This window comes from Paroedura picta, chromosome 6 (genome assembly GCF_049243985.1).
Source record: "Paroedura picta isolate Pp20150507F chromosome 6, Ppicta_v3.0, whole genome shotgun sequence".
In the NCBI taxonomy this organism is placed as follows: domain Eukaryota; kingdom Metazoa; phylum Chordata; class Lepidosauria; order Squamata; family Gekkonidae; genus Paroedura; species Paroedura picta.
Window position 1 is genome coordinate 77,289,583 of NC_135374.1, and position 26,159 is coordinate 77,315,741.

The window sequence follows — 26,159 nt, forward strand, 5'->3', positions numbered from 1 at the left end:
TTATTAAATAAAAAAGGATGGTGACCCCCTCACACACACACACATAATAGTTTTATTAGAGACAACCCTGACATCGAGAAATGAGTGATCTGAAGTGTTTACAAGGCCCAAACACATTAGCCTTCTCTAGCCATGCTGCGTTTATCACAGGAAGACTAAGTCAAATGGCCTTCTATGTGACAACTTACCTTGAATAGGCAATCTCTCGGTGTCTCTCTAACTGTAAGACTGTTGACATGAGACCATTGTGGCTTCTGATCTAAGCTGGGATAGTACGCAGTCCCTCCCCCACCATTGTAAGTATCTGGAAGCAATCTAACTGTTCTGAAGTGCTGCTGTTAAAGACAACCATCTAGCCTTGTCAAGAGTATTGTCAGCATAAAGTAACAAGTTTACAGACAGCTTGATGGTGGTGTCTGACGCACTAAATGAAATGTGTTGTGGGTGTGATCTGCCTCGAGACTTTCCTTCAGAAACTGGCCTGCTTTCATGCACAAGGGAAAGAATCAGCTCATGGAATCAAGCCACAAAAGCTAATCGCTGAGGCTAACTCCCTACATCTCTTGTGTACAGCAGAAAAAACAGATGATAAATGTTACTACTTTTATCGCTTTCTACAACATTTGGAGGTGAATGAAATCACATGCCCAGGAGTATTAATCATTTATAAAAACATCTATGTATATACTATTTTCAAGAATAAATTTAGTTGTGTGCAGATTTTTTTTTTTCAGTTGGGAGTTCACATACTTTGCCGAGGTGATTGAGACGGGATATGGAAAGTGACATTGGCAGTAAGGTTCAGGCTGAGCCTCAACACACCAGCAGGTGGGTGAAATCAATGAAGACTAAGGTAGAAAGTGAGGGGGGGCAATATCTCAATTGACAGTGTTGTGTCTGTGAACATTTAGAAAGCTTGAGCTTAGAGCAAGAACTAGAATCCTGAACCCTATCCAAATCAGGGATAAAGCATGGTGGGACCAGTAGCTCTTGTCCTTTCTTGCCATACCTTTTAAGGCTATGAGGGGAAAATAAGATCATCTGCTCCTACCATGCTGTTAAGCAGTAACTAAAATTCAAAAAAAAATTAAAGGATATCACAGGGCCATTCTGCACCCGAAAAATAAAATGAAATGATTACCTTTTGCAAACACCATATTTTTGGCGTTTCTCGTGACATCGTCAACATCCAGCATCCCAGCAGCAAACCAGTAGCTACATCCTCCATTTAAAAACTTTAATTAGGGAATCACATAAATTGGATTACCCAAATTCTGTAGCGTGTGAGAGAGGAGACAACTAACAAGCCACACGACAAGGAAATGTCTGGAGCCGAAGTAGTACTATCTCCACCTCCAGTGCACGCCCTCACACCAACCTCCCTCTCCTCCTGGGGATGTTTAAAAAAAATATTTTAAGCAAACTGGCTGGAGCAACGAATAGGCATTAAATCATTCAGCCAAAGCAAAAAAGAAAAAAAAAATCCCCCCGCCAGTTAACACACAAAGCATGCCTCTCTAAAGTCCCCCCCACAAAAAAAAGGCTCAAGATTTTAAAAAGATTCAAGGGTCATGATTGTAAAAGGGGTGGCATTAAAAAAGCCCTATGCATCTATGATTAGTTGCATAGGCATCTCAACGGAGAAGTTTTACTTAAAAAAAATAACTGGCAATGCAGGCCCTCTAAAACATGGAGAAAGATGATTGGCTGCCTGGGTTGATTGATAGGTAGAGAAAGTTGCGGGTAAAGTGTGTGCTCGCTTATGCCATTTCAAGCAGGTGTGCAGAGTGCCAAGAAACATGAGAAGGCAGTAGAGGAAAGCAAGAGAGCCATGACGTGAGGAATGACCGGAGGCATGTTATTTTTTTTAGCATTATGCCATTTTGCTGGCATAACACTATTTTTTTCAATGTGCGGAATTGCCCTCAGTCTATTCTGAAGCAGAAACAGGAATCTGTAATGGAAAAGTTTGTCAGTATGTGGTTGAAAGTGGGTCATACCCAGGGTTACTGTTGTTGGCAGAGTTTAAATATGCAAAGGGCAAAGCACCAACTATTTAAAGAATAAAATAGTTTTATTAAGAAGTGAAAAAACTTTAAAGAAGCAGAGAGTCTCCAAGTGAGCCAATCAGGAAACCGGAGGAGATTATTTGAAAAAGACCAGGAAATTCCTAATCTAACTGTGCTAAATACACATCTCCTCTGATGCCTCCTGCAGGATATTCTTCATGAATTGTGCACACTACATACCTTGCATATTTCAGCAACTGTAACATCTAGTATGGCCCTGGGAGAGATTGACTATCATAAGGTTGCAGTGAGCCTCATGGCAGAGAGGAGACTGGAGCCCAGGTCTCCTAAATCCTTGACTCTGGCACTACCTCCACAAAGCATTGGCAAATCTAGTGCTGAGGGAAAATGTGGGAGAATCCCTGAACTCTGAGATAGGTACCAGTTTGTTGTTATAACCACAGTGTAGAGGAGGAACCTCGGTAACATAGGACCCTATTGATCCCTATGTCAAATCCCTTTGATGGACATACTTGGTCCTATAGAAAGATGGAATTGTGCCCTTATTGTTTATTTTATTTAAACTCACAATGATTAACAACAGTTTAAGAAACTAAAAGTTTTTAAGAAGGTTTAAAAGTAATGGTCTTAGTCCTGCAGTATGCATGCAGAACTGCATCAGTTAGCTTTTGGACACAACCAAAACCAGCCTCCTACTCACCATGCTAAACAAGGGATCAGCATTGCTTCAGATTATTATACAAGGCTACATGACTCATTACTGAATTGGCTGTGGAATTGTACATCCAGCTCCTGTCTGTATGCATACCTCACCCAGCTATTAATGTGCAGGCAGTAGCCAGTTCCCACGTGCTTATGGCCTCAAGATGGATCTCAGCATGTATATTTAATTAAAGCTATATCAAAATATGTATCATCTGAAAGCAGAGCTGAATCTCTGCATAGTGGAGTTCTATAGTCGGTCTAAGTTGGATGGAGAGAGACTGTTGAAAGCATGTTCAGCCTTCATGATGGACAGAGGGAAAGAAAAAATGGAAGTGAATGAAGAAGAGTTGGTTCTTATATGCCATTTTTCTCTACCCAAAGCAGCTTACAATTACCTTCCCTTTCCTCTCCCCACAATAGGTGAGGCTGAGAAAGCCCTGCTATTACTGCTCGGTCAGAACAGCTTAGTGCTGTGGTGAGCCCAAAATCACCCAGCTTGGCTGCATGTGGAGGAGGAGCAGGGAATCAAACCCAGCTCACCAGATTAGAAGTGGGCATTCCTAACCACTACACCAAGCTGGCATACTATTCTGAGTAACAAAGGAACAGCAGCAGGAATGGGCAAATCCATGAATAAGTACTATCCGTATCTAACTCACACAAATTTCAATTGACATCCAATATATTAGCATGATCCAGTGTGCCAATAAGCATGCCTATTTAACTGAGCAATGGGTCATTAATATTAGTGAAGTTACAGTGCCAAACCAAATTACACCATTCTAAGCATATGGACTTCAACAGATTAGGATCAACCTAGACAATAGTAACCTAATCAATAGTAACCTAATCAACCTAATCAATAATAGAGTAGGAAAAGCAGTCTTAGGATACAATCCCTAAAATGACAGAATGATCTCATTTCAAATCCAAGGCAAACCATTTAACATCACAGTAATCCAGGTCTATGCTCCAACCACTGCTGCTGAAGAGGATGAAATTGACCAGTTTTATGAAGCCCTACAACACCTTCTAGAAGCAATGCCAAAAATGATGTGCTTATCATCATGGGGGATTGGAATGCTAAAGTAGGAAGCCAAAAGATAACCGGTATAACAGGCAAGTTTGGCCTTGGAGTACAAAATGAAGCAGGCCACAGGCTGGTAGAATTTTGTCAAGAGAATACAATGATCATAGCAAACACTCTTTTCCAACAACCCAAGAGATGACTCTACACATGGACATGACCAGACAGTCAACACCGAAATCAGATTGACTATGTGCTCTGCAGCCAAAGATGGAGAAGTTCTATACAGTCAGTAAAAACAAGACCAGGAGCTGATTGTGGTTCAGATCATCAGCTTCTTGTTGCAAAATTTAGGCTTAAATTGAAGAAAGTAGGGAAAAGCACTAGGCCACTCAGGTATGAACTAAATCATATCCCCAACGAATATACAGTAGAGGTGACAAATAGAAGGAATTAGGGAATTAGATCTGAATTAGATCTGATAGACAGAGTGCCTGAAGAACTATGGACGGAGGTTCGCAACATTGTACAAGAGGTAGCAACTAAAACCATCCCAAAGAAAAATAAATGCAAGAAATCAAAATGGCTATCTGAGGAAGCTTTACAAATAGCTAAGGAGAGAAGGGAAATCAAAGACAAGGGAGAAAGAGAAAGATACACCTAATTGAATGCAGAATTCCAGAGAAAAGCTAGAAGAGATAAGAATGCCTTCTTAAATGAACAGTGCAAACAAATAGAAGAAAACAATAGAATGGGGAGGACCAGAGATCTTTTCAAGAAAATTGGAGATATGAAGAGAACGTTTCATGCAAAGTTGGGTATGATAAGGGACCAAAATGGTAGGGACCTCACAGAAGCAGAAGAGATTTTAAAAAGGTGGCAAAATTATACAGAAGAACTATACAAGAGTGAGCTTAACATCCCTGACAACCATAATGGGGTAGTTACTGACCTGGAGCCAGACATCCTGGAATGTGAAGTCAACTGGGCCTTAGGAAGTCTGAGCAACAATAAAGCTAGTGGTGGTGACAGCATTCCAGTTGAACTATTCAAAATCTTAAAAGAGCATGCAGTAAAAGTGCTACACTCAATATGCCAGCAAATTTGGAAAACTCAACAATGGCCACAGGATTGGAAAAGGTCAGTTTACATTCCAATCCCCAAGAAGGGCAATGCCAAAGAATGTTCAAACTACCGCACCATTGCACTCATTTCTCATGCTGGCAAAGTTATGCTTAAAATCCTACAAGCTAGGCTCCAGCAATATGTGGACCGAGAACTTCCAGAAGTACAGGCAGGATTTCGAAGAGGCAGAGGAACTAGAGATCAAATTGTCAACATACGCTGGATCATGGAGAAAGCTAGGGAGTTCCAGAAGAACATCTACTTCTGCTTCATTGACTATGTTAAAGCCTTTGATTGTGTGGAACACAACACATTGTGGCAAGTTCTTAAAGAGATGGGAATACCAGAGAATCTTATTTGTCTCTTGAGAAACCTATATGCAGGTCAAGAAGCAACAGTGAGAACCGAGCATGGAATCACTGATAGGTTCAAAATTGAGAAAGGAGTTCGGCAGGGCTGTATACTGTCGCCTTGCCTATTTAACTTGAATGCGGAGCACATCATGAGAAAGGCGGGGTTAGAGGAGTCACAAATTGGGATCAAGATTGCAGGGAGAAATAACAACCTCAGATATGCAGATGATACCACTCTAATGGCAGAAAGTGAACTAAAGATCCTGTTGATGCGGGTGAAGGAGGAGAGTTTTGAACTTTCGAACTCTGGTGCTGGAGAAGACACTTGCGAGTCCCATGGACTGCAAGGTGAACAAACCGGTTAGTCCTAGAGGAGATCAGCCCGGACTGCTCCTTAGAAGGCCAGATCCTGAAGATGAAACTCAAATACTTTGGCCACCTCATGAGAAGGAAGGACTCCCTGGAGAAGAGCCTAATGCTGGGAGCGATTGAGGGCAAAAGAAGAAGGGGACGACAGAGAATGAAGTGGCTGAATGGAGTCACTGAAGCAGTAGGTACAAACTTAAATGGACTCCGGGGAATGGTAGAGGACAGGAAGGCCTGGAGGATCATTGTCCATGGGGTCGCGATGGGTCGGACATGACTTTGCACCTAACAACAACCAGACAATAGTAAGAAGTGCTAGGTGTATCCACCCTCAGTAAGGATTTTTACCAATAAAGACAACTTTTGCTCATTTGTGGAGTTATATTTTCTCAAATCTATATCCTTAAAAAAACCCTCTTTATTTAGCAAGGGCTGATTCTGCACTTACTTTGTTTATTCCGTTGTGGATTCTGCTGAAGTCAGATTGATTTGAATTTGGGTCTTCCTCTATCCCCCCCCCCCACAAAACAGAAAAGTGTTCTGCACATGATTAGGGAAGCTCAGAAGGGGGGGAGCCAAGTGCAACAGGAGTATCTTTCTTTCTTTTCTTGAACGGGGGAGAGGGGATTGGAGAGAGCAGAGGCAGGGGAATAAATCCATGAGGAAAATCTCTGCTGAGAGAAGTTAGGGCTTCTGGAGTTTCTGCTGAGAGAAGTTAGGGCTTCCCCTTTAAGGAAAGCCTTGCAACCTGGGAACCAGGAACTGATGCCCTGGCCAATCACAGATTTTCTACCTCAGTGGAGACTTGGCAGCAAATTATTTTGGGGAAAGCAGAGAGCTGCACGGTTTCCTCATGCCAATTTTTCAAATATTGAGGGTTGTATCCACTCTAGGATATTGTGGGGAAAAGGTAGGGTCACTCCGGATAAATCATGCTTGTTGCAGATGAAAAATTTAAATTGCCCAAAATCAAAATGGAAATCACATTCAGTGTATATGGCAGGGATTGGAATAAAAGCTCCATGCAGATTCAGCTTAGATTTATCTCTAAAAAACTGACTTGTCAGGTAGTATTTTGAAGGGGAGAAATCCGATCATTTTTCTCTAACCTTTGTACCAGGTTTAGTAAATGGAGTATACTGTTGAGACTGAACTTTAAAATGAGCTTGTTTTTCTTTGATTTCCTACATGTATGCCTTAAAAGAAGCTGCCTCAGCATTTAACATAGCGGCCTCAAGATCTGCTTGAATTAGGTTTAGTTTTTCTGATAATCCAGTTGAGCATTCACTTCAGAAGCTTTCAATGAGACAGCCTTAATATCCCCAGATAGCAGGGCTAGCTTTGCTGTCAGCATATCTCGGAGAAATACTGTTTTCTGAGAGAGAAAGAGTATGCGATGCTGACCCAGCCACCATTGGCCCTTTTACTCTCTCATTAGGTGAAGTCCTTTGGGTGCCCTTGTTCTATTTTGTTTTCTCAGAGGAGACTGGTTTTCTTTTATGTTGCTCTGCTCTTGGCACATTCAAAGTACAACTGGCATTTCCCAAGGACAACATTCTCAATTTCTGCTTTTAAAATATCATATCTACATTTGCTATGGTCAGGCCTCCAGAAATGTTTCACTGGGATTTTCTTACCTTTCCAACTGGAATATTAGAATCTTATTTGTGCCATGCCACACAAATGCTTGGCCAACCTTCTTCTTTGGATATATGGGCCCTAGTTCTCAAAGGATCACAAAGCTAACATGAGCAGACAAGTTAAAAATATGTCTTCACAGATAAGTCATTATCCTTTGATGGGTGCTCTGTGGTGCATAGACAAAGTGAAACAAGATCCACATATACATTTAATTTTAAATAACTAGATAGTGGTGATATAGCTGTTAGAGAATTTAAAATTGTAACATGTGGCAATAGAAGGTTGGATCAGATGTTCTAAATGTATCAAGCATAATTAACAAAAAAATCTAGCGACAAGGATTCTTGCCTCTTATGTGGAATATAAGCCCAGCACTGAGCACCACTTGCCATGCCGCCACTGCACCCCATCTACCGAGGCCATCCCCTACTGAGGGTGGGCTCAGTGCCGAGATCAGCAGCCACCACTGCCTCCACTGCCTGTCTTGAGAGGCCATCCTTGCTCTCCTGACTGAAATGGGCAGCAGTCATGATGACGGCACAGGTGCCACCTACTGGTGTGCTCCCTGAGGTGGGACAATAGACATCACGTCCATTATCATTTCCGTTACAGGAAGCACAGCAGTAGATGTGTTCCATATTTTTTTTAAAGGAGCCAAATTAATTAATATTAATTTAATTATGGCAGCAGAGAATTTTCAGGAAGAGAGAAAATATGTTGAATTATCTTTTACCCAATTACAATTCACAGAATCCCTTTTTTGGGGTGGGGGGAGCAATAACTGTTAAAGTGAAATAAAATCTATTTAAACTTACAGGTTTAATTTGTAAGTTGTATATGCTTTGATGTACTTTGGAATTCATAAACTGAAAGAAAATTTCTGCTTGCTATTCAATATTCTTTCCCTCCAGTAGCTCAGCACATCGCTTGTCATGCAACATGCACGAGCCGCAGTAAAAGCAAGATGAACAAAAATCAATCATACATTAAGCTTTATTGAAATGTCATTATGTTTTTGTAATAAACCCTTTTACAGCAAGTGTAAAATTGTAATGTTAATTTTGTTTTTAATCTTACAGGTTGTCTGCGTAAGCAAAAATACCTCTGTTTTTTGTTTGGCTTTTATTTTATTTTATTTTTGATTTCTACTTTAAAACACATAGCAAGGATTTGGACCACATAGCTCTGGCACCCAAGGTTAACAGGTTATGAAAATCACAGTACAATTTTAAAACTCTTCAGTTAGTTAATGATATTTAAAATGATAGCCACTTTTTAGGAAAGGTACAAATTAGAGGTCTGTAAACAAGGTATGTTTACCTACAGAGCTATCAACTTGCAGCTACAATAAGAGCAGTTATAGAAAGTCAATGCGAAACTGAGCTATGCCAGGAAATGACTTCTTAATCAATAGTGCAGTACAGGGTAATACAACAGGTAAATTACAGTTTGGCACCTTATGTTGGATGTAATAATAATGTTTTTTTTAAAGACCCAGGCAAAAATGAATTGAAATAAGTGCACTGTCTTTGAACCAAGATAAAACGAGCCATTTCACAGGTCGTTTCTACAAGTGGAAGCAATCAAATGAATCACGGCCTACACAAGTCAGACCTCAAAAGATACAGTCCTAGGAAAGCAATAATATGAAATGCACACCCACAAGGATATTAAAGTATAAATCTCCACCCCCTGGTTAATAGAAATAATTTACAATCCACAAAGGGACTTCTGGGTGAACCACTAACTACAGACATTAATGGAATGTAGCTTAGTAGACTTGTTTCATATAGAAAGGCAGCATAACCCTGAAAAAAGTTTGGTCCTCTTACAACTCATTGCACGGCAGCCATTACAGTCAGTCCTATGACAGATCTGTTTAGGTATTTTTAAAAATATGTCTTAGAGACACTGCATTTTGGAAAAATTTGGCCCTGTTTAGGTTTAATATGATCTTGGCAAGAGTCTGGAAGAACCACGTTGAGAGCACATAAGGAAATCCTCACGTTTGTAATCCCATAACGTCTTGTTTTGTGCAACTGTTATTGATACTTTTCTTTCCCCCCCCCAATTTCCCCCCTTTTAAGTTATCACAAGACAACAAAACCTCAGTCCCAATGACAGAAAGGACATTTCACTCTCTATTTACAAGTAAGTCACTTTGGCTAAAAGTTCCCAGCTCATACAGCGTTACTTTTTGTGGACATCTTCATGGCGTATAATTTTGTATGTAATCCAGTAAAATATGTTGAAGATGAGAAAGGCAAGTGGGAATGCAGCCCGGGATATTGTATCAATCCTTTTGGCACGGTCAACAAACTTCTTTTTGATGGAATCTGAATCCTTTGGTGGTGGGGGCAGTGGAGGATTTAGAGGGGTGGCCTTAACTGCAGCACCATCTTTGACCTGTAGGCAGTGACCCATCCCATAGCCAAAATTAAACCGACTGTCACGAGTAGCATCTTCTTCCTAAAGAATGAGAAACAGAAATAAGACATAATCAGATGCTTGTACCAATTTCCATTGAGTTTTTACCTTTGAGAACTTCAAGCTTGGCGCAAACCAATTAATATAATGGTTCTAGGGGTTAGCACTGCTTTTCAAAGTGCCATGTGACTTGATATACATTTTTTTTGTTTGAACAGATAGATTTATCAGATAAAAAGGGAATCTGGAAGCTTGGTGTCATGGTTAATCTGGAAACCTGGGTTTGATTCCCCATTCATCCACAAGCAGCCAGCTGGATGACCTTGGGGCAGTCAGTTTCCTCAGAGCTCTCTCAGGCCCACCTTCCTCACAGGTTGTCTGTTGTAGGGAGAGGAAGGGAAAGCACTTGTTTGTAAGCCAGCTCTCTCTTTCTTATACCCCATGAATCTTGTTGATCTCTAAGATGCTACTGGATTTGAATTTAATTTCAATAGCAAAGTAACAGGGTTACTCTCTGAAACTATTTTTTGTTTGAGTGCATAGAAACCATCCAATAATACTCCATTATCAGAGTGTGTGACGCAGCAAACAGAGGAGTGTTTAGTTTCAGTATCCAATTTCTACCAAGTCATGTTGCTCACTGAGTGACCTGCAAACACAGTGCCTGTCCCTCGATTTAGTTTGGATTAGGAGAATAAAGGACTTTTTCTTTAGTAATGAAAAGTGTTTTAACTGTCATGCCTTCTCTCAGATATTCCTGGAAATTGTACTGGTAGCCCAAGTTTGGTATCGCAATGACACAAAAGACATTCCATTCCTGAAATGCAAGCAACCTATTTTGTTTGGAAGCTCACAGAGACTTTTTGTTGTGGGGGTGAAGATCTCCATTTTCCAGAACTACAGTTCCCAGGATTCTCTGAAGAGAAGGAATGTCTCTTAAACCAATTTAAATGTGTGGTGAATATGTGCCCTAATTATACGTTGCTAATACAGGAAAATAAACCAAAATAATTTTCTTTGTGACATTGTTAGTTCTGAAAAACTATAAATAGGTGGCTATTGGCTTTATTCTTCCCACCACACAGAAATGAAAAGTGACCAGCTAATCTGTCCATAGCTGAATTTGGAGCAATAGGGGACTTTGGAAAACCTTTAATGGCTCTTCAGCAAGAATGCAGAACAGCAGTCTATCAAGGATGCTTTTTGCACTTCTTCACACTGTATGCAGAGGGAAAGAAAACCTAGGTCAGGAGGCTAATTAAAAGGGAACAGTTTCTCAGCAGCTAGGGTTTTGTGTTTGGAATTTATTTTGGAATCTTTTAAATATGCTAATAGCCTATTATGAGGTGCTAGCCAGTTCTTCCCCAATATAACAAGCTTCTGCTCTCCTGAGGAGTTCCTGGTGAATTATGCTATGGCACCAATCCAGAGAGAATGGATTGACCTCACACTCCTTTCAGGATCTCCTCACAAGGTACTCCAACTCAATTTCAACTCAATGCAACTCTATACCAGTTTAACTATGCGACGGTCACCTCTAGACTGGACTTCTGCAACTCGCTCTACGCAGGCTTGCCCTTAGCCTTGACCCAGAAACTACAGCTGGTCCAAAACGCAGCGGCCAGGATCCTCACAGCAACACCGTGGAGGAGGTCCCACATCCGGCCCATTCTCCACCAACTGCAGTGGCTGCCAGTTGAATTCTGGATCAGCCTAAAGGTTCTGGTAATTACCTTCAAGGCCATTCGCAGCCAGGGCCCAGTGTACCTGAGGGATCACCTCCCTGCCTATGCCCCCAAAAGAGCTCTGCGTTCCACCGCCACCAACCGGCTAATGGTCCCTGGCCCTAAAGAAGTCCGCCTGGTCTCGACCAGGGCCACGGCATTCTCTGTCCTGGCCCCCACCTGGTGGAATGAGCTCCCAGAGAGATCAGGGCCCTGACGGAGCTTAAACAGTTCCGCAGGGCCTGCAAAAAGGAGCTCGCCCACCAGGCATTTGGTTGAGACCAGGCACAACCAACAGCAAATGAAGGGCCCCCGCTCTCCCCCCCTTCCTCCCAGAACTCCACTAGAGCACTCTGGACCTGTTGTGTCATTGCACTGTTGCATTGTTGTACTGTTATATTATATTGTTATACTGTTATATTATACTGTTATACTGTTACAACCACTGTTATTAATTATTGTATGATTATTAACAAAGACTGTTTCATGTATTGTTTATAAGTTCAATGTAAACCACCCTGAGCCTCCGGGGAGGGCGGTATATAAATAAACTAACTAACTAACTAACTAACTAACTAACTAACTAACTAACTAACTAACTAACTAACTAACTAACTAATGGCATCCTCCAAATAATCCTGGGAACTAAGGCAAGGATGATGTTAAGAATTTGATTACAGATCTTTATCCTCTCCTCATAGGGTTTTCCATTTAATACATGTTCTACACATGGGGGGGGGGGAGAATGGTGGCATAGCCAGTTTGTCTTTGACAAGCTCTAACACCAAGAAGGGCCCAATCATGGCTGTGCTCAGCAGACTTCGGAGGAACATGCCAGTTCCCCCCACTTTCTCCTCTAGTAATTTCTTCAGATACACTAGAGGCCTTTAACCGATCCATGGAGGTGCCAACCTCCGTATCCTAAGCCTGCTATGTGTAGAATTTAGACGCTGCTGACCATCATTTTTTTATTTTTGTTTTATCATGTTTCTCCATTTTTCTTTGTAACATATGGATTATTCCTGTTATTAAAAGACTGCAGTCAAGATAGAGTTGCCATCCTTTGAAACTATTTGGAATGGTGCATAATGAACTGTGAGTAACACATGTTCTATGCATTACATAGAAGACCTATTCATACAACATATGCAGGAGCAAATCAACAGATGCAAAGGGGAAGGAGGAGCAAGCATTCTGTCGTATGGAGATTTGTCCAAATATGGACACTGTGCTACACATGTACAAAATGGATATCTAGAGGCTCTGTTTCTATGATCAGGAATGTTAAAAAGTGCCTATGTGTACTTACACATACACATTGGTTGCTGTGCACACATCTGTAGGTGTGGTGGCAAAAGGCTGCATGCTTAGTCATGAGTAGATGGCAGAGCCAAGAAGAATTCTGGAATTTACCACTTCAGAATATGGTGACTTTTTGAATGATCCCCCTGGAAAATAATCAGGAAACTTCACCCCTGAAGTACACAGTTTTCTACATGCTGGGAATGGGAATATTTTTATGTGAGAAAGTGTCCAAAGACATAACACCCTCCATCTCAGTTTGAAATGGAATAGTCCACAATTCTACCACATCAATTTATCAGTGTCTCTCATTATGTCTGCAAGCCTATAGGGCAGAGATGATCTGAGCAGCTGCTATACCAGGCAAGGAATGTTCAAAGTTTTAAAAATGGCTTGTAAAGCTGTTGAAGGAACCGGGGGGGGGGGAGATAAAGACAGGCCACATGATTTACTTTATAGGCTCTAACTGCATCAGCTCCCCTTCCCATTATACTTTTGAAAAAACCATTTCACTTACAATATTAAGAGTTTTGCAACAATCTAAATACTGTTTTGCACCAATCTTGTTATAATTGCTTCTCTCCTTCATACTCAGTATATTAACCAGACATTTTGGAAGGTACTCTGGAAAGATGTTTTCTTAGCATAGTGGTGAGCAGGGGATACTGCTAAGATACTCATCTGAAAAAGGTCAGTCCTTCAGGTATGTGGGTCTCTTGCCATGATCCCAGAAACAAATATGCATCATTAGGCAAACCTAGCTGTAACTGCTGGATGGATTCAGTCATTATTTTTTGCTCACTAGGGTCCAATTCTCAGACTGATTCCACACAAGGAATTTACCTCTGGACAGCCTCTCATCGCTCACTGGTTTTATGCTGTTTCCACATGAAATCAGCAGCAACCCGGAACTCTCCAGTGGATGGCATGAGTTTTCATCCAGTTTGCTCCATGATGAGGGAAATCACAAAATCCCAATTTCCCTTTTCTTGTCATGCTGCAAATCAGGGTGCAAACAGGAGCAAGCCTGTCTGGAGGGAGAAACGTGTGACAGTCTCGGTAGCATTTTGCCTACCTTTCCACCCACCCTCCCCTCTCCATTTCCTGATCAAAATTCCTTTTAAAAATGGTGTGATCCAGGTAGCTATGAGACGACAAATGACATGCCCTCACTTCAAATAAAATGTTCTCTTGAGTATGCATGGTAATATTGGGATCAGGCAGCTAAAGCACATTTCTATTTGTGTTTTCTGGTAGTGGGTTATGAATGTGGGAAGAGTGTGTGTGTGTGTGATGCAGCAGCCCGCTCTCTGTTAACTTGGCATCCATGTTCTTTGTTTTAATTCTTTATCATTAATACACAATCATTGGGGTTCAGTTACCATGGCCAGCCTATCACAAATCTACCTGAACATAGAGATCATTATACAAAGAATCCCGAAAAGGGATTTAAGGAAATATTTTATTGTTGTCATATGATCCTGAAGATATGTTTTACTGTTGTGGCATTTCCCCATAGCAATGCAGAAGTGTTGGAGTTTTTTAAGATTAATTTTGGGTTGGGGAGGGAAATTTGAGTCTCCAAAGCAACCACTGTGAAGGGATTAGTGACTTTTGTTTATTGACAACCCAAGGAGCTGGGGGGAAGCTTTGGGTTGTTCATGTTTCCTGCTTCTCCTCTTCATCGTTGAGAGGTTCAAAGCTGCAACAAGATGCCAGAATAATGCAGGAAGGGTCCCTTATTAGGGAGCGTGCAAAATGCATGGTTTCCTATTGCACATTTCCAAGCAGGAGGCAGTGCACATTTGACGCCTCCATGCGGAATCGGTCCCCTTTTTACTTCCATAGGCCTTTGCCCAGGCAGGTTCTGCAATCCCCAAAAGAACCTTTTTGAGTGATCAGAGGGAATCTCTCTTTCCTTTTTATCAGCAGAAAAGCTGTGTTGGAGACAGCCTTTGGGCACACAGCAATATCCTAGCTCAGTGCAAACAAAACCATTCTTATAGCCAATTACCATTGCAATTAATAATTTGCATTTTGTTTCTTTTGCTGTAATTTCTCATCCAACAAGAGCTTGGTGATCTTTATTCAATCCATAAAACATAGCTAATGTGCTCACACACATCCGATTTCTGTCCAGGATATTGGATAATCTAATTTTCTGCCATTATACCACACCTTTCAATACAGGATGCTCTGGAATGTACAGTCACAGATCAAATGACTCATTCTCAATATTGACTCAATTTTGAAAAGATTGATGATTTTGCACAGAATGCATTCCACATAGTTCAAGTTTTATGCTTCATTCCTCCCAATTTGCACTGCTATAATGGGCAAACAATTTATATGGTTTTATTAAACTTCAAGGACAAAAAAGTACAGTTTTTGCCAAAGACGTTCTGTGGTTTTCCCATTAGGTTTAGAATGTTTTCTGCACACATGCAAGTACAAAGTACAAAACTCAGTGGTAATGCACATGATCTGTAATCTGTTCTCCTGAGAAAATGTCTCAGTGCAACACGACTGTGGCCCTGTGCAACTTGGATTCAGATAAATGAATTTGCTTGAGATAAATTCTGGGTGTTTAAGTATGCAAGGTTGCTTAAAAGAATAAAAGCTAGAGCTCATACAGCAGATTGTAAAGTGAAGAGGTAAAATTTTCCCAGAGGAGTTATTTTTTAAAAGCAAATCAGCTCAAAACTGAGGACATGATATACAAATTAACATTTTATATAACGCCCATTTGTTGCAATATGATTGGATTGAGAGCCAGTTTGATGTAGTGGTTAGGAGTGCGGACTTCTAATCTGGCATGCCGGGTTCGATTCTGCGCTCCCCCACATGCAACCAGCTAGGTGACCTTGGACTCGCCACAGTACTGATAAAGCTGTTCTGACCGAGCAGTGATATCAGGGCTCTCTCAGCCTCACCCACCCCACAGGGTGTCTGTTGTGGGGAGCGAAATGGGAAGGTGCTTGTAAGCCACTTTGAGCCTCCTTTGGGTAGGGAAAAGTGGCATATAAGAACCAACTCTTCTTCTTCTTCTAAATGTTTGATCACAAAAAAAGATTGCTTCCTATTCAAAATGTAGACTTAAAATTATCTCCAAGGGGAGGAAGCTGGGCAAGGAATTTCAGTGCGCAAGGCTAAGACAGTGAGCAATGATGGAGAAGACATGAAAACTAAGATGGACTTTTTTCTAAAATAAGCAATGTTAGTGGCTAGAGCCCTGAAAAAAATCCAGAATTGCTATAACTAAGTATGACTAAGAATGAAGTGTTGATTCTTACAAGACTGTTTCCTGCACATCTTCCAGAAAATTGTGTGGCATATGTACAGCATACATACTGATCACATATGAATCACTATAGACACAGGGACAAATTGGACTTCATATATATGGCCCTTCATTACAATGGGACTGTTGGCAGAGTAATTAATACTGCAACAGCAAATGCCTTTCAGAAGAAAAGATGTATGACATGGACACAATACAGCAAAACCAATGGACCAAAAAAGATTCCTGTGATTTTACTCTTGGCCAAAGTGTGCAACAGGTATCATGAGAGAAAGTAGAGCTCAAAGAGCAAAAAAGAGAGGCAAGCAAGGGAACACTTAGTTACCTGACTCTAGCAATAATATAAATATTTCAAAAAGGGCCACTTCATATTGTTCAGAAAGCTTCTTTGTATAAGCCTGTACACTTTTATTTGTAACAAGTAAGTTAGATATCATTTTCTGGGTCAATACAGATAGCCAGCCTCAAATATATAGCACTCCTGTGTGTGTCTCCCTGCTGTTCATTGAAAAAGCTGCATTATTGATTCCCATCAAATGAACATAATATGGGCACATCATGAAGACTACAAACTGCACATGGGGAAAATGGTATTGGCTAAATATCTTGGCGGGGGGGGGGAGTCACAATCAGAGTATTTCAGCTGCCTAAGGAGGTGGTGAGCTCCCCTCGTTGGCGGTCTTTGAGCAGTGGCTGGACAGCTACATATACTGGATGCTTTAGGCTGATCCTACATTGACCAGGGGGAATGGCCCTTTCTAACTCTATAATTCTATGAAGCTAAAAAAGGGAATTGCTTAACTAAGACTGACAAATCCTGGACGTTTCAAAAATAATAACTATGTGTGTTTTATTTGTTTTGTGATTCAAATGGGAAAGTCATATGAAAGTAGGAATCATTAGAAGGACTAAGAAACATCCATCTGACACTAAACTAGAGTACACTTGATAAACAGTCTGGAAGGTTGCAACATCTTTAAAAAGCAAAAAATGGAGGGAAATTGTCAGAAAAGAGTAAATTATTATTATTATTATTATTATTATTATTATTATTATTATTATTATTATTATTATTATTATTATTATTATTATTATTATTATTCGATTTGTTGCCCGCCACTCCCTTGCGGCTCGTGGCGGGTTACAACATTCTAAAACCCCATAAAATCCATTAAAATCCAGTTAAAACAACTACAGCAATTATTAGTTAGCAAGCTAACCCGGCAAGATTCGCTAATCCACTACCCTTTTCCCCTACTAGCAGGTGGAGAGGGGGTATTGGTGGTACCCATCTCTAATCCCAATCCCAAGTCCCGAGTCCCGGGGGGGGGCATAAATGTTAGCCTTGGCTTCAACTGTAAACCTGGCGGAAGAGATCCGTCTTGCAGGCCCTGCGGAACGATGAAAGATCCCGCAGGGCCCGCAGCTCTCCCGGGAGCACATTCCACCAGGCAGGGACCAGGACCGAAAAGGCCCTGGCTCTGATCGAGGCCAGGCGTGCTTCCCTCGGGCTGGGAACGACCAACAGATTTTCTCCCACAGAGCGTAAGGCTCTGCGGGAGGCATAGGGCAATAGGCGGTCCCTCAGGTATGTGGGTACCAACTCGCCTATAGCCTTAAAGTTAGAACCAGAACCTTGAACCGGATCCAGGCAGCAATTGGCAACCAGTGCAGCTGCCTCAGCACCGGCTGGATGTGGGCCCTCCATGGTGTACCAGTTAGGACCCTAGCAGCTGCATTTTGCACTAGCTGAAGTTTCCGGATCAAGGACAAGGGAAGGCCCGCGTAGAGCGAGTTACAGAAATCTATTCTGGAGGTGACCGTTGCATGGATCACCGTGGCCAGGTGTTCGGGGGACAGGTAGGGCGCTAGTAGTCGGCCCTGGCGTAGCTGGAAAAATGCCTGGCCCGCTACTCTTTTGACCTGTGCCTCCAAGGTCAGGGAGGTATCAATGATCACACCCAAATTTCTGGCCTGGGACGCGATGGTAAGGTGCGTCCCTCCCAGGGTGGGTAAGCACGTTTCCTGCTCCCGCCCCCTACATCCCAGCCACAGGACCTCCGTCTTGGAGGGGTTGAGTTTCAGGCGACTCTGCTTGAACCATTCTGTCACCGCTTCCAAACATCTGGCAAATGGTTCCGGGGGAGAGTCCGGGCGGCCGTCCATGAGGAGATAGAGCTGGGTGTCATCAGCGTACTGGTGGCAACCCAGCCCAAAGCTCCGCACCAGCTGGGCCAGAGGGCGCATAATGTACTTCATACAGTATAAAAATGAAATTTGAAATCCTAAAATTCAACAGTAACTTGAATATATCAATCAATGGTGCTTTCCCCCCTTTGGAACACTATCATCCGAATCAAAGTGATAAACTGGATAATTTCTTTCCCTTTCCTCCTGAATACCAGTTGCTAGGTGGGGAGAGAGGAAACAGGGCTTTCTAGTATGTATTAGACTGAACAACTCATGGGATGGAATAAATTTGGTGGTGTTCTTCAGGGAATTAATCTGGGGATTTTTGGTTTTCCCACTTGCGGAAATTCTTACAGTGTGTCTACAATGAGGTTCACTTAATTTATTTTTGTTCAAACATTTATTCACTCCCTCCCCCACCTGCTTCTCCATATGCCATGCAATGGCATGGAAAAAATGGCTCTCTCTTGTATACATCACAGACATAGTACATTTTAAACAGTCAAATTAATTACACTTCTTGCCAATTTAAGGAAAGTGCCAAAGACTTCATTAGTGTGTGTGTTGCGCTGACTGGCCTTCATGTAAATAGCACTGTTCTGGATCAGTGTTGCCACGCTAGGGAGAGACACAGCAGCTGCTGCATAATTGGGCTACCAGTTTCAAGGCAGCATTGTCTGCCTCATTTGTAAAAACAAGACATCACTAAAAGGTGACATCCCTACCAAGTACTCAGAAGAGGTAAACCTCCTTTCATTTACCATGACAAATAATCTGAGACTCATGTTTGTTTATCTCAAGCAAATAGGTGGGTGCTTTAAAATCTGGGTGTGAAATCTGAGAACAAGAAGCCCATGTTTGTTTTAATATAGTTCTGTGTTTTCCGCAAACGGACTTTATTAGGGGCGATATTCATGCCAATCATTATTATTATTAATAATAAAATGGGAGATCTCATTTATACTGTAACAGACATTCTTTCCCTTTTTAAAAAAGTTTGAATTGTTGTGATTTTGAACACTTTGACATTACACCAATAATGTAAAGGCAGCAACAGCACGAAAGAAAAAATGGCCTATAGTTCTACTATAACTCTGAACAGGAACTGACATGGTCTGATGCTATTGCTGTGGATTTTGTTGTGGATTTCTACTGGAAGAGGTCAGGAACAGAGAGGGACTACGAGAACAGAATGGGGCATACATCATAGGAATATAGGTCAGGGGCATGATGTTGATTAGCTGCACAGCTGGATGAACAGTTGCATGCCTATCTTGCCCTCAATTTTAGTGGCATAACATTATAGCTCAGTAGCTGCAGGTCAGAGTTAGGTTAGCAGGAAATCATTCATCCGGACTTGAGTCTAAACAGTATACAATATTTCCTTCCTTATACTACATAGGTGAGGCTTTTTTTGGGGGGGGGGTATTAGTCACAGATGAGCCTCTTGTGGCGCAGAGTGGTAAGGCAGCCGTCTGACAGCTTTGCCCATAAGGCTGGGAGTTCAATCCCAGCAGCCGGCTCAAGGTTGACTCAGCCTTCCATCCTTCCGAGGTCGGTAAAATGAGTACCCAGCTTGCTGGGGGGTAAACGGTAATGACTGGGGAAGGCACTGGCAAACCACCCCGTATTGAGTCTGCCAAGAAAACGCTAGAGGGCGTCACCCCAAGGGTCAGACATGACTCGGTGCTTGCACAGGGGATACCTTTACCTTTACCTTTTATTAGTCACAGGGAGTGGATTCTTCACATGCATTTCAACCTAATTTCCTTCCTCCACCAATTCCAAAATACTGTGACCTGCTCGGGCATTGCCATCCTTAGAATTTAAAAATGTAAGACTGGTACAGAGAAAGCGCTGTTCCTCTAACCACAACAAGTTTCAAAGTAGAAAGAGCTCTTCAAACCTTATAGCATCCTTGACTTTAGGACATAACAACCTTCAAGCCCCCCCCCCACCCCACACACACACACACATATGTGGATGCCTTGTTAATATTGGAGGCCCAGGTCAAGAAGGTAGCGGGCCAGTTTTTTTTCCATCTTCACCAGGCTCGGCTACTAGCACCCTACCTGTCTCCTGACCACCTGGCCACAGTGATCCATGTGACGGTCACTTCCAGAATAGATTTCTATAACTCGCTCTACACAGGCCTGCCCCTGTGCCTGATCCGGAAATTACAGCTGGTGCAAAATGCAGCTGCTAGGGTCCTCACAGGAACATCTTGGAGAACCCACATCCAGCCTGTGCTGAGGCAGCTGCATTGGTTACCGATTACTAGCCAGATCAGATTCAAGGTTTTGGTTTTAACCTTTAAGGCCCTCCACGGTATGGGACCCACATACTTGAGGGATTGCCTTGCGCCCTATGCCCCCCGCAGGGCCTTACACTCTGTGGGGACCAATTTGTTGGTGATTCACGGCCCCCGGGAGGCGCGTCTGGCCTTTTCAGTCCCGGCCTCCACCTGGTGGAATGAGCTCATGGAAGAGCTGTGGGCCCTGTGGAATTTACGAACTTTCCGCAAGGCCTGCAAGACGGAGCTCTTCCACCAGGCCTTTGGTTGAGGCCAGCGCCTCCTGTGGAAGATCGGGCCCCCTTTCCCCTCCCTTCTCAGGGCTATATTGCAGTGTTCCCTGGTCTCCTTCCTGGGAGTGCCGCCACTATCATGTACTGGGTTAGATGATGCTTTGTTGTAGGATGCTTTTGTATATTCGGGGTTTTATGGGTTTTTAATGTGTTGTTACACTGCCACGAGCCTGAGCGGAGTGGCGGGCTATAAATCGAAATAATAATAATAATAATAATAATAATAATAATAATAATAATAATAATAATAATAATATGCTGTGTTTAAGATTGCCAGCCTGCTGGTGGTAGCTGGAGGTCTTCTGGAGTTACAACTGATCTCCAGACCACAACAATCTGTTCCCCTGCCAAAAATAGTCGTTTTGGAGGGAGGACTTGACAGCATTGCATTCCTGATGAGTTTCCCCACCTCATACTCAACCCTCCCCAAGCACGGCCTTCTAAATCTCCACAAATTTTCCAATCTAGAGTTGGAAAACCTTCCATAATGCTATAAACTGTTAGAAGCTCAGGCTACTGAGAGTTGCCATGCACCTCTGGGAAATACTTAGTCTACCTCAAATATTTGAAGGAAGTTGGGAGACGTTGTGGTTCAATGGGCAGCCTCTGCTTTGTATGAGGAAGGTCTATGGTCCAATCCCCGGCATCTCCAGTGATAAGAGTCAGGTAAGAGTTGAAAAGATAATTCCGACTTGAAAAGTAATAGGAAATAAACACCCTCATTTTTTTCAGTGTCTGCTGTCAAATTCCAAGATGAATTCCATACCCCTGACTGAAGTTGTCGGGGGGGAAAGTGTTCAAAATTGCAGTATGTGGAATGAGTCAGTGCAATAACATGTAATCTGTGGAAACAGGAATGCAAGCTTTTCAACTCAAAAGTACTTATGATTGTTTTGCTGTTAATAAAGGTGAATAATTTTGTTTGGACAAGTGCTGTATGGGGAAGACTGCTGAACTTTGCAAATGAAAAAAAAAACCTTCTCCATTTCTGTTTTTTTTTTTTAATTCATAACCTGGTTTGTTGAGGTACTTTATTATTCCTGCAGCAACAGTTTGTGTCCTTCATGCTAAGCATCAGAATAAGGAGGAAGTGTCGCTTTAAAGAGAAGTTTAATAAGTTCAATACTTTTTCTGTGTGGAAGTATAGTAAAAACATCTTTTTTCTCTCATCTTGCCCACACTAAGCCCTAGAGCGGTCTTGGCCAGTCTCAAACACTGGCCCATATTAAAGGAACAGAGTTATCACAAACACCACAAATGTGAGAAATACACATCCAAGGCAATTTGCCATAACTGACACTCCTCTTCTGGGACTCCATAAATTTCCCTGTTCCCCTTTAAGGCAGGTAGTTGAAAAAGTAGAGTGTTGTGATTTGTATTTCTATCTCATTAAATACAGCAGTGGGCTTGTGATTAGACACGGTAGGCCCCGAGCCTGTTGGAACTTCTAGCATTTCTACCATCTTGCCAGCAGTACTGTAATTAACAGGGGTACAGGGGATGCAAGTGGGCCCCAGGAGGAAGAACAAAACAAATCCCTCCAAAATTAGAGATTCTGAACCAGTGCCAAATCTGAGAGAATAGAGTCTAGAGGAAGAGCTAAGCTGTGTGTGTGTGTGTGGGGGGGGGGGGGCAAAGCTAGGAAGCTGAGCAATTAGCCATTTTTGCTTTCAACAAGCCTAGCAGCAGGAGATGGAACTAGTGCTAGAGGGCTGCTGTTAAGGCAGGTGGGTCCCTTGTTTGTTGTGCTAACCCTACCCCTCATTTCCAATATGATTTAATGCTAAATGTGGAAGCTGGGGAGAGAATATGAGCTTAAATAGTGAACTATGGGACTTACTGGATTGTTCTGAACCAGACTAAGAGGAATGCCAACTAACAAGTAGGAACAGAGAATCTCCCAAAATTACAACAGATCTCCAGGTGATAGAGATCAGTTCCCCTAGAGAAAATGGCTGCTTTTCAGGGTAGAAGCTGCTGGCATTATACCTTGCTGAAGTCCCTCCCCTCTGCAGACCCCACCTTCCTCAGGCTCCACCTGCCCAAATTCTTAGGAATTCCACAATGTGGATTTGACAACCCTATACTACATCTCCACAAAACCTAGTCACAGGGCTCTCATTGGGATAAAATGGGAAAAGAAGAGTCATGGACACCATCTTAACATCTTTGGAAGAAATTGTAGAAGGTTTCTCTATTATTATTATTATTATTATTATTATTATTATTATTATTATTATTATTATTATTATTATTATTATTATTATTATTATTATTATTATTATTATTATTTCGATTTATTTACAGTGTCTTAAAACCCCATTAAAACTCCCATTAAATGACTTTAAAATGTCACAACATGGCGGCACAATAATAAGATCCCCTTCCTCCCCCCTTCCTAAAAAAGGGGGGGTGGAGGAGAAGGAGGTCAACAATGTTCAAGAAGAAGCCCGGGGAGAGCAGTCGATGTACCCCAGCAGTACCCTGTACCCCGATGTACCCCGATGTACCCTCTACCCATCTTTTCTCTACATTAAGGAGTGTCAGAGTGACTTACAATCTCCTACCCTTTCCGTCCCCATAACAGTCACCTTGTGAGGTAGGTGAGGTGTTTCTACATTAGGAGACATACATTGTTTTAGTCTCACTTTGTATTTCCTTTGGATGCTGAGAGTCGACTCTAGGTTTTCTGCAGTTGGACTTTCCTCCCCTCATTTCCTAGGTTGAAATGCTCCATAAATGCTTTCCACATCTGAGTCAGAGGCAGCCCAAAAATGTTTGTTTTGCAAATTAAAATGGTGCCTGCTTGCACCTAATACCACCATTCTGTACCCTCGATCACTTCCTCCCCCAAATATATATATTTATTTATTTAAAGAAACCATGGATTATCATGTTACAACGCTGCTGCAATGTAACTGCTGATTTATTACAGCTGGAAACAGCGTTGTAATGCTATCATACCTTTTGTTTTAAAAAGTCAGATTTTTCAAGACGGAGGGAGGGAGGGAGGGAGGGAAGGAGGGAAGGAGAGGAAGGGAGGGGGAAGGGAGGATGGCAATGCAAAGGAGGTGGACACAAATTACTCTAAATGGCAGACATGGGAAAATCCTAAATGCAAGCATTTCCCCATTTAACAGCCACAAATTAGATTCAGCCTTGAAAGACAAACTCAATATAACTGAGAATTTCCTTGCTGTGGGGTAAGTGAGAGAGCAATTTGGGTCTGCACCTGGACATTTTAGTGCAGAAATGGATGCAAAGGGTGTCATTTTAAAAAGGTAAATCAGAACAAAATCACTTGTACAGAAATGGTCTGAGAGATTTCTGAGAGAATTGTGACTGGCCCATGGTCACCCAGCAGGCTTCATGCAGAGGATTGGTGAATCAAACCCAGGTCTCTAGATTAGAGTCTGCTACTCTTAATCGCTGTACCACACTGGCTAGTGGTAATTATAATCCCGTCTCATTCATATACACAGAGGGAACAAAAACATGGTTAAAATGCTTCTTTCAGAAGCCGGACTCTGCAAGAGATCTGCTTCCTTTATTTAAGCCTATGGCAGATAATCAAGAGAGGTCAAAACGATCCTGGAAATCCACTCCCCCCACACACACCTTTACTGGCAGAAACCAGTTGTGGAAGATTGGAAGCACTGTGCAGTTGCCTATCAGTGGCCACTGAGAACATCTGTTTATTAAAGCTACAGTCACTCTGTTCCTGGGAGCTTTAGCCTCCCACTCCTTGTATTTATTTATACATTTCAGATTTTTCTGTAAACCTGTGGTTTTTTGCTCAAGGATCCTAAGATATGAAGAAATTATGACTTATCTGTTCATATAAAAGAGACTTAGCAAAAAACAAACAAACGGGGGTATAGTTTCAATACATTGAAACAACAGGGGGGGATCTATTAATGCCCCTGCTTGCCAGTATAACGTTTCTCCCTATTATAACACAGTAATGCCACAAATTGTGCTGGCTGGCTGTCACCTGGTAAGACAGCCGTCAAACTAGAGAACCTTGTATTAGGGAGATGTTGTCAACTCCAGGTATTACAATAGTTTATCTTTGCTAGAATAATAAATCATATATTTCTTTCCTATATCTTGTGGGCCAATATCTTGTGAGCCAAAGCACCCCTTAAAACAGATTAAGAGGCATTTAAAGCCATACAAGCAAAGTCTGCACTGCACATGTACACCATTACAGATGAAGCCTGGGGAAAACAACACACAAAACCCAAAGCCTATTCATATTTTAAAAGGGTAGTGGGCATATTTATTGTGTACATTACGACAGACAGTCTGCTTCCACCATGATATATGTATATTTGGCCTCTCTACTTAGTGTCCGGAGGAGGAAGCCCTGCTTAGTCCTGTCTCTTAGCCAGTGTGAGCTGCTTTGTTCTGAAACCGGTTGCTCACATCCCTGTATGTCCCTGTTAATAAATAGATGTTTTGTGCACACTTCTCTCTGCTCTATCAACCTGACAGCAGGAACTTGAGTGAGTAACCTAATCCTGTCCTACAGGTAAAAAGGAGCCTTCCAGGTGGTATGCTTAAAACTGGGAAGATCCTTGCAGTCTCTTCAAGCTATACTTCCTTCTTTTGGCAGATGAAGATTGTAGAACACCAGGAGACAGATCTGTTGCCACAATGGAAGGCACAGCATTGAAGATGAATGACTGATTTCCTTCTAGTAAACAGGCTCATTCCATGAAGACAGCCAAGTGGCTGTAGCTTGGGAAACTGCCTGTGGAACCTGTAAAAGGAACTTGAATATTCTTTCAACCATCAGACCTTTCTGAATGTTTTTATTGCATTTAGGCCTTGACGCAATTCAGGGCAGTAAACATGAGGTTCCCATTAAGTATATTGTGTGTGCAGAAGTGGCTGGGGAAAAGAGGTGGGCAGGGGAAAGTGCCAGGAAGCTTCCTGCAGCCTGCCACTTCTCTTCTGCAATAATAAAATCAGAGTCCAGTAGCTTCTTTAAGACCAACAAAGATTTATTCAGGGCGTGAGCTTTCGAGTGCAAGCACTCGAAAGCTCACGCCCTGAATAAACCTTTGTTGGTCTTAAAGGTGCTGCTGGACTCTGATTCTATTGTGCTACTTCAGACCAACATGGCTCCCCATTTGAATCTCTTCTGCAAGTCAGTGACACGGTTGCTTTTCCATAGACAAGAGGAGGCTGTTGTTTGATTACAGAACTTGGCAGCCGACCATGTCAACCCAAAGCTAGTGCCTTTGGTGAAACTAGTGGGGAGATTCATAAAGGAACTGGGACAGGAATTAACAGTATTTTTTTTTTCATCTCCACAGATTTTTTTTTCTTTTTGGTTTATATATGAAAGAAGAGTGCAAGCTGCAAGCCACTCAG

The 26,159-nt window shown here is 42.1% G+C and overlaps 1 protein-coding gene across 8 annotated transcripts in view; it reads right to left on the reverse strand.

Moving 5' to 3' along the window:
- Positions 1-9,309: 9,309 nt before the first annotated feature.
- Positions 9,310-26,159, reverse strand: part of GLRA2 (glycine receptor alpha 2) — a 146,241-nt gene continuing 129,391 nt past the window's right edge. For all 8 annotated transcript variants that reach the window (XM_077343193.1, XM_077343192.1, XM_077343195.1 and 5 more), the window contains one exon: positions 9,310-9,716. In XM_077343193.1, coding sequence (XP_077199308.1) covers positions 9,438-9,716 — 279 coding nt within the window. In that variant the 3' untranslated portion in view covers positions 9,310-9,437. The remainder of the gene's footprint in view (positions 9,717-26,159) is intronic.